The 9033-nt window shown below is 58.5% G+C and overlaps 1 protein-coding gene across 2 annotated transcripts in view; it reads right to left on the bottom strand.

The window, feature by feature from the left end:
* Positions 1–6155, bottom strand: part of AKAP8 (A-kinase anchoring protein 8) — a 9596-nt gene extending 3441 nt beyond the window's left edge. The window contains exons 1-11 of one of the 2 annotated variants that reach the window (XM_004715535.2): positions 5874–6155; positions 5222–5504; positions 4487–4982; positions 3695–3824; positions 3503–3549; positions 2770–2803; positions 1262–1349; positions 880–1021; positions 552–645; positions 303–433; positions 35–130 (exon numbers count right to left, since the gene is read on the bottom strand). In XM_004715535.2, coding sequence (XP_004715592.2) covers positions 35–130; positions 303–433; positions 552–645; positions 880–1021; positions 1262–1349; positions 2770–2803; positions 3503–3549; positions 3695–3824; positions 4487–4982; positions 5222–5504; positions 5874–6141 — 1809 coding nt within the window. In that variant the 5' untranslated portion in view covers positions 6142–6155. The remainder of the gene's footprint in view (positions 1–34; positions 131–302; positions 434–551; positions 646–879; positions 1022–1261; positions 1350–2769; positions 2804–3502; positions 3550–3694; positions 3825–4486; positions 4983–5221; positions 5505–5873) is intronic. The other variant, XM_045289745.1, reaches the window with a different exon arrangement.
* Positions 6156–9033: the final 2878 nt, after the last annotated feature.

Genomic DNA, 9033 nt, shown 5'->3' with positions numbered 1-9033 from the left:
GTCTTTCCCGGACTTGAGCTTCCCAAGCACCCACCTTGAGGTATTTCTCCAGCATCTTCACTATGTGTCGGTTGTTCAAAACACTCTTGGCCACGTGGAGACTTGTCTTCTTGAACTGCTCAGCAGCCAGCTGCAGAGAGGGCGACGTGGGCTTTTAAACCGGTACTGAAGGTGGAAGGCCCAGCACGCTGTGCTTTGCTGTCCCCAAGTCAGCGCTGTGCTGAGGCAGCCCCCACCACCCGGGGTGCATTAGGCACCTTTCCACGTTTGCCCTGTGGCAGGCCCTGAGGGCGGGCACTCACTCGGCGGTTGTGGTTGTGGTCGGGGGAGTGGAGGTGCCGCTGCAGCAACTGGTGCTGAGCAGGGATGAGCATGTCACAGGCCAGGCAGTGGGCGGCCTCGATCCGCTTGAAGAAGTGCTCCTGGCCAATCCCTGCAAGCAGACGGGGCAGCGGGCAGTGACGCCTGCCTCCTCTTTCTCCCCGGCTAGGACCCCCTGCCCCGCCCTCCAGCCTGCGTGTCTGTCCGGGACAGCGCTCGCTCTCACTCGCCTTTGAAAGGGTCCAGCTTTGGTTTCGTGCTCTCCTTCTCCATCATCTCCTGCCGCCGCTTCTCTATCTTCTTGTTCCTGTTCACGATGTATTCCTGGGGGTGGGGTGGGGGTGACACCATGAGCGGGCAGGCTGGCACACTGGTCTATGACATGCCCCAGACGGCAGTCGCTGAGGGGGGCGTCTGGAGACCTGTGCCTCCAGGGGAAGCTTCCCTTGGGCCCATACAGGCTCCACTCCCACCCGCTGGTCCTGGAGCAGTCTGTGCAGCTTTTTCATTTTCTGGGCAAAGTGACTGACCAAGTGCAGGCCCCAGGAGGCCGCCCACCTGCAGGAACTCGACCGTCTTGTCAGGCAGCTTGGTGCTGATGAAGCGCAGCGTGTCCTTGTGGAATTTGCTCTGCAGGTGCTTCTGGAGCTCCTCTTCCTCAAAGCTGCGGAACTTGCACACCGAGCAAGCAAACTGGATCCTGGGGAAAGCGGGTCAGTGTGTGGGGAGGCGGGGTCATCGGCCACTTCCCCTCGGACTGCTGCCCTTTCCCACCGTGCCCGTGCCCGAGGATGGGGCAGAAGCCCCACAGGTGCCCAGGGTAGCTGGGTAAATAGGCAGGATGGTGATGTCCTTCAGATGTGACTGGGGCTCCTGGCAGCACCCCGCTGAGTCTCCGGGGTCACAACCTTCCTGCCCCAGCTGTCAGGAAGCCCCTCACCTGTCAGCTGCTCGGTCCCGCATCCGGTCTCTCCTCCTCTGCTTCTCCCTCCGCTTCTTCACCTCCTCATCCTCGTCATCCTTGTCATCTGTAACAGAGCGGTGCCTTTGAGATGCTGGTGGAGCCCCACGCGCCGAGCACTGATGGGGCCAGCGCCCGTCAGCCCAGCCCTCCCAGCACCGGGAGTGGGGGCCGGCCTGGGGGAGAACCCTCAGAGCTCCTGTGGGGTGTCACCTCACCCCCTTGGCCAGGCAACGGGACACGGCCCACCTGTCCTGCGACCCTCTGCCCGCTCCTTGACCTGCCCCGTTCTGCTTCTGCTCTCAGTCTAAGGCTCCGCCGTGGGTCTCGGCCCACCGTCACTTAGGAGTGCGTGGCAGCACTGGCTGAGAGAAAGGCAAGCCGCTCGCTGCCTCCAGGTGGGGCTGGCAGCTGTCCCGCTGCCTCGCTCTCAACTAGGGCGGCAAGGGCCCGAGTCCGTGCTGCCCAGCTCTACCCTCCGTGTACACACACCGCCAGTCCAGGCCTTGCCCTGGGCTGGCGGGAAGTGTTCCTGGAAATAAGAGTGGGAAAAGACCTGTAGGTCCTCCCGTCCGTGCCTGGGGCGTCCAGGGGGCCTGGCCGGGGCCGGACACTGCGGAACGGACCGAGAAGCAGCTGAACTGTGGCCCCTACCCCTGTGCCCGCTGTGGGCCTGTCCCACGACGATGGCGGCCGGGTGCGCTCTCGGGAGCCTCTCACAGGGCCTGGGGGTTTTTGGCAAGAGGCCGCTGCCTGAAACTAGGACTGCTGCTTAAGAGCAAGGTCAAGAACAAGGTCATCCTGTAGGCAGTAGGACCTGCGCACACCAGACGCATCACCTTTGCTTTAGCACTCGCCAGCGCACACACTGCTAGGCACCCGGCGTGGACCCAGGCCACTGGCGGCCGAGGCAGTGAGCGTGGCGGGCGGGGGGCTGCTAAGCCTGAAAAAACGAGAGAAGGAGAGTCTTGAGCCAGGACCTTCGGAGGTGGAGCCCAGTGGGAGCCCGTGGTGACTCTTGGGGGCCCCTCAGGAAGAGGAAGAGAAATAAGTGGCGGCTTGGGTGGGTTGGGCTGGCGGGCTGGAGGGCAGCTCCCCCACATGCTCCGAGCGCGGGTGGCTCACATGGTACTGCTGGCTCTTAGCTGGTTCTCGCAGCCCCATGCTATCATACTGCGGGCAGCCAGGAGTGTGTGGGGCCACAACCGAGATAACAGCACAGAGCCTGGGCAGCGGCAGCAGGCCTCCTCCCACGCACACTCCTGAGAACTCCTTTGCTGGCACTGTGAACTGCCAGACACCAAGGCAGGCCCTTCTGCTGGTACAGAGCCGTCCAGCTGGTGCCCCTCCCAGACTGGAGCAGAGCCTCAGGATGCACCCCCATGCCTGTTCAGCTCCAGGCCTGCTGGGGGCTCCTGGGTGGTGGGTGTGGGCTAAATGGGCAGGCAGGAAGTCAAGAGGGGAGGTGCCTCGAATGGGTTGCCTACCTCTCTGCTTCCCAGGCTCACCGAACTCATCCTCCTAGAAAAAGAGCACACAAAGCCAGGCACGTGAGGAGTACCTTCCAAAATGCTCCACGGCCAGCTCAGCTCCCCGCTAGCCCAATGCCAGACCACCCCTCAGGGACTGGCGGTTGTGTGTCCCAGCACCACCCCGCTGCCACTGGAAACTGGTGATAAATGACTTTGTCACATGTCACGGACCCTCTTCTAGAAATCACAATCTAAGGCACTGTCCCTGCCATTTTGCAGCTGCCTAAGTCTGGCCACCCAGGAAGTGTGGGGGTGGAGGTGACAGACAAGCAAGGGAAGGGGTGGGAACGAGCCACTGGGACACAAAAACCCTGCTGCTGGGCTCCACCACAGAACATCTTGAGAAAGCAGCCCGCCACCCGGCACCTGGCCTGGCCAGGGCTCAGGGATTCTGGGCTAGCCAGCCTCTCAGCCAAGTGGAGAACTGACTGCTCTGGCTCCTATCTCCCCTAAACTACTTGCCTTGAGGGCCCCGTGACCAGCCTGGGGCTGCACACGTAAACGTGGAACAGCACTTTGCACAGGGCTGGGGGCTGGCCAGCCCCATCACGGAGGGCTGGCATCTGGCTGCCAGGGGGGCTAGCCCACCCTCCCCAGGATGGAGCGGAGCACGACACCAAAGCCACCCTTAACCCTCGCAAGGACGGACTCTGAAGAAACCCCACAGTGGAGACAGAGACTGACTTACACCCCTGAGATCTTCGTCTCCTGACCGGAAGTCGCCTGCTCCATCATCTGCCAGACACGAAGAAAGGGATGTCAGCCTGCATCCAGTGGCCCACTGCGGCACCCTCTCTGCCTGGCTCCACTCCCTGCAGGGAAACCCATCTGCCAGGACAGGTGGCAGATGCCGCCATACCCTCCCCAGCTCCAGGCATACCGTTGTCGGAGAAGTCTCCGTCGCTGTCTGGCCTGGGCTGCTTGGCGTCAGGCTCCTCAGAAGTCTGTAGCAACCGCCGCTTCCGGGCAGGGCCATCGGGGCCACAGCGCTCAAACCCTCGCCACCGGGGCTGCAACACAAATCCACACCCACCCATTTGCCAACTGCTGAGGCACACCGAGGCTGAAAGGAACGGTTACTGGGCCAGAGGGAAGACGCCGAAGTCTTTCCAAAAAGAAAAGGCAACAGAAGAGAAACCCAAAAACAGGGCATCAGACCAAGACCAAGACCAAGAGAAGCAGGCACCAGGGACCACAAAGGAAGTGGTCCCACTGACACAAAGGGTGCCCACGGGACAGAGAGCCAGGGTCCAGGGCTGGTGGCGACCACAACTACAACGAGACAGCAGCTGCTCCTTCGGGGTGATGGGAACACCTAAAACTCAGACTGTGGTGATGGTCGCACACTTAAAGTTCCAGGAAGTCACTGCCGTGACCACTTCCAACTAGCGAGTTAGGTAGGTGGCACATCTATGTTGTATCAATGAAGAGTCCAACCCCGCACTAGCTGCTGCCAGGGCGACTCTGACTCCCAGTGACCCCAGGCATTACAGTAAACCACTTCACGGGACTTTCAAGGTTGGTTGTGACCTCTCGGAAACAAGTTGTCAGGCCTTTCCCCTGAGGTGCCTCTAGGTTGGGTGTGAACCTCCAGCCTTGCAATCAGTAGTCAAACCAACTGTTTTTGCCCCTTTCCCTCAACTGAGCTGCGTTGGGCATGAAGAGGGCTTACCCGGTCCCTGATCCGGGGCTGTGCGTGGCCACAGCCGTAGGGCATGGTGTTGTTGAAGCTGCCCGCCCCCTGCATGCCCATCATGCTATAGTCGGGGGCCAGGGACTGGGAGAAGAGAGCCGACGGTGGCGGTGGTGGAGGCCTGTTGGGGGAGGGACCTCCCAGGCCCCTGCCAGCCCCATAGTTCAGCTCGCCCCAGGAAGCAGACAGCGGCTCCGTGGAGGCCTGGGGCTGTGGCAAGAAGGGCTCACTGCGCAGGAAGGTGCCAGGGCTGCCTCGGTCCTGGAAGCGGCCCTGGCCCCGGCCCCGCACAAAGCTGTCGAGGGCACCCCGCTCACGGCCTGGGTCCCGGGGGTCGCCGTACTGGCTGCCGAAGCCGCCGTTGCGGTCTGTGCCCAGGTCGTAGTCATAGCCGTAGCCAGAGTTGTAGGGGTTGTTGTGGTCAGGCAGGCAGGCCCTGGAGTCATAGGACTCAAAGGGCTGGAAGCGGAAGGAGCTGTGGGGCAAACAGGATGCTCAGGGGCTGCACGGACACCAGGACATGGACCCCATGTACCCCACGTCCTCAGCAGAGCCCTCTGCAAAGCCCGCCCCCCTACCCCCAAATCTGCTAACAAACCACCCATTTCTGCTGATAGGCTGAAGGGACTCAGTCACCGAGCTGGTGGAAGCCGGCGCAGAAGCAAGGAGTCAGGTGGGTCCGACAGCAGCCAGGGAGGGCCTGGCCATACTCACCTCTCTCGGTCCTGTGTGCCCTCCCCACTGCCGCCGCTGCCCCGGCTCCCTTCCTTGGACAGCATGTCCAGGCGCTGGTTGATCTTGGCGATGAGGCTGTCAGAGTTGTCGGAGCCTGGGTCCTGGCCCGGGCCGTAGGAGGCCATGTGCATGGTGGGGCCGCCAGTGGCCAGGCCCCCATCGCTGGCTTTAGCAGCTTCCCAGGAAGGCGGGCCATAGTTATATGTGGCTCCGGCGCTCACCGTGGAGTTCTGGGACCCGTAGTAATTGTAGTTCTCATAACCTGGCAGGGACGAGGGCTGCGTCAGGTAGCCACAGAAGCCAAGGTGTCCTAGCCCCAGGAAGCCAAGGCCGCCCTCAGGGAGGAAGGGCAGTCCCAGGTCTGGGTGTTGGTCTCCAGCCAGGCAGGACCACGACAGTGTTGCTGCTGCTCCCATGACCCCTACCCACTCTCCTCACTCAGAATTCGCAAACTCGCCCACCTTCAGGAGCTGCAAGCCCAGTGAGGGCAGGCCCCAGAGCCCCCTCACCCAACTGTCCCGAGGCTCCCAGAGGCCAAAAGGGCCAGCCTGCTCTAATACCCAGAAGTGCCTGCCCTGCAGAAGCGGATGAGAGGACCTGGCCACCCGCCCCGACCCCGAGCAGGGCCTACCTTGCCAGCTGGCCACACCAGCTCCATAGGCACCTTGGAAGAAACAAACATACATGAGCTCTGTCCCCAGAACACAGGCGCCCACCCCTGGGCCTGGGCACTGAAGGCAGTGAGAGGTGCTTTGCCCTCTGCAGACCCTGGGGGACAAGGCAGTGGGTTGTCCACCCAGCGTGGTCAGAAAACCTAAGTCCATTAGCACACGTGTTCCCGCAGGACACCTGGAAAGTGTAGCTAAGTCTTTTCTCCCAGCCAAGCCCGACCCTGCCATCACAGCAAAGAAGGAACTTGTGCTTTCCAAAAAGCCCACCTGTGCAGCCCAGCCCAGCCCAGCCCAGCCATCTGCCAAGGGCACACTGAGGTCGTTGCAAGAAACCAGACCCCAACTCAACCAGGCAAGTGGAAGTTGGGACCAGAAGTCGCTAGGGAGGCCCTCTCCTTGGCCCTGGGGGAACAGAAGAGACCCACCATGCCCTGAAGGCAAGCTCCAGGCTCAGAGGGGAGGATTGGCACCCCAAGGCCACAACGAAAAGCAACTGCTAAGCTAAGCCGACGACTTCGCAATTAGCAGATCAACCGGTCTCCACTGCGCCACCAGGGCAGATACCAGACACCCTCATCCCCACACCCAGTCTGGTGCCGCAGCAGGGTGGGATCTACTCCCTCAGGCAGGCAATGGAGAATGGCTTCACGTGTTAATAGGGCTTGTAAAGCCATCCCAAAAGAACACTGCATGACACATAAATGTTGGCACAAAACATGCCACTCACCGAGGAAAGCAATACAACTTTGCCAAAATGTTGGGGATAGAAGTTCTGCTTTGCAAACCTGGTTAGACCAGAGGATGCACAGAGGTACAGATGGGAACTGGAAACACAGGGAATCTAGGACAGATGAACCCCTCAGGATCAGCGGTGAGAGTGGCGATACCAGGATGGAAGGAGGGTTAGAAAGGGGGAATCGATGACAAGGATCTACATATAAACACTTCTCTGGGGGATGAGCAACAGAAGGCTGGGTGCAGGGAGACGCCGGGCAGTGTAAGATAAAATAATAATTTATAAATTATTAAAGGTTCATGAGGGAGGCGGGAGCGGGGAGGGGAAAAAGAGAAGCTAATTCCAGGAACCCAAGCAGAGGGCGAATTTTGAGAATGATGAGGGCAACAAATATATGTGTGCTTTACACAATTGATGTATGTATGGATTGTAATGAGTTGTATGAGCCCCAAATAAAATGATTTTTAAAAAAAGTTGGGGATAGAAATAAGCTAGGACCTAGACCTCCAGGAGAAACAGGTGCCAGGACGTGACTAGATACATGCACGCCCAGGCCCATCGCCGTGCTCTTCCCAACAGCAGAGAGGGGAACTGCCTGAATGCCCTCCTCCGAGAGAGAAATGAGAAGCAGGCTCTAGCGTGTACCCACCACCGCTGAGCAGGCAGCGTTCAAGGGCAACGATGGTGCTGGGAAACCCTTCACAGCACATGGACCTTACGCTAACTGACATGAGCCAAGCACACAGGGCCCAGTATTGTACAAGACCACTCTTGAAAGACAAGGGATAACTTGGATGGAGGGGAAGGCAATGTACTTGTAAAAGTTAGGAAAACTGGAGGCAGGGGAAGACACGGGGTTGTAAGCTTTAAAGGCAATGGAGGCAAATACCATCAGACACACAATCCTGCAGCAGTGGGGACCGGCGAGTGGATGCTGGGACACACTCACAGGCTGGACAGGTACAGGAGTGTACCCTTAAATATACCGGTTTGATAGAAGATATCTGTATATCCACCTTTACCACACACATGTCCAGGAGTGAAGTGGGACATACAGGGAGAAATTAGGACGATTTCTGAGACATAAGCGAACTCCTGGGCCTGCGGGAGTCTCAGGGGCCACAAAGGCCAACGGGCATGACACAGCTCGTCAAGACAGGGGCTTACATCCTGCTCTGGTAAGCAGCCACTTATATGGTCTCTCCCCCTGGAGGGGAGCTCGCCGAAGACCAAATTGACTGCCCAAATCCCAGTCTCCACAACCCCGAGACCAGAACCAGATGGTGCCCGGCTGCCACTGCCAACCGCCACTTTTAGACCACGTTAGGAGGTCCTGCACAAAGTGGGAAATAAACATGACACAGAGTTCAAAATCACAAGAGAATCAGCTTACTGGCCAGATACAGACTGGTGATCCTTCCCTTTCTGGTCTGAAGCAGAACTCAAAGGGCTGTTAAATTCATGGACCATGGTGAGGTCAAAGGGCGGCACTGACCCACAGGTGAGGAAAAGAGGAATGTGGACAGGAGACACAGATGGGGAGGCAATGGGGTAAATCATGGTGAACCCAGAGGATACGTAAGGAAGAGATGAACAGAAAAAAAGTGGGATTGTCAAAAGTCAAACTAGGGGCTGCTCTGTAAACCTCTCCCTCACCTAATTCACAAGAAGAGGTAAACCCAGGCTCCGAGCAGATCAGTGCTAACTAGAGGCAGGCGGGGGTGGCTGGGGCTCTTAGCTTGGGGACAAGTTTTTGTTCCGAGAGGGAAAAGGAGAACTGGATAGTGGTGGTCAATGAACATGATCAACAGAACAATGTCCAGACCCTAGAACGAAACACTGGCCCCGTGCTAGATTTGTCAGTGTTACTGTATTTGAACTAATGTCGCAGCCATGGTGTCCACCTTCTTGAGGGTCTTCCTCTTTTTCGCTGACCCTCTGTTTTACCAAGCGTGATGTCCCCCTCTTAGGGCTGGTCCCTTCAGTGGACATGCTCAAAGGACCCTAGGCAAAGTCTCAAGCCTCACTATCCTGGACTTTAAGAATCAGTCTTCCAAGGCATATTCATTCGTTCTTCTGGCAGTCTGTGGTACACTCAATTCTCGTCACCCATAGTTCAAACGCACCAGTTTTTACTCGTTGCCCAGCTTTCTAACGCACACCAGGGGATTGAAAATACCAAGGTGAGTTGGGTCAGGTGCACCTTAGGCCTCCAGGTGAGGCCTTTTCCTTTGCAGACTGGCCTAATACAACAGTGTTTGAGTTCTTCACTGATACTTCCTGGGGCGATTATTACTGAGCCAAGGAAAATGAAAACTTTGACAACTTCTGGCCTCTCTCCACTGGGGAGGCCTGGTGGGTAGTGAGTGGTTCCACATTGGGCT

The sequence above is a fragment of the Echinops telfairi genome, unplaced genomic scaffold, assembly GCF_000313985.2.
Source record: "Echinops telfairi isolate 266 unplaced genomic scaffold, ASM31398v2 ScPeMD7_30;HRSCAF=105, whole genome shotgun sequence".
Taxonomy (NCBI): Eukaryota; Metazoa; Chordata; class Mammalia; order Afrosoricida; family Tenrecidae; genus Echinops; species Echinops telfairi.
The sequence above is the reverse complement of the archived record's forward strand: the minus strand, read 5'-3'. Positions and strand labels throughout refer to the sequence as shown.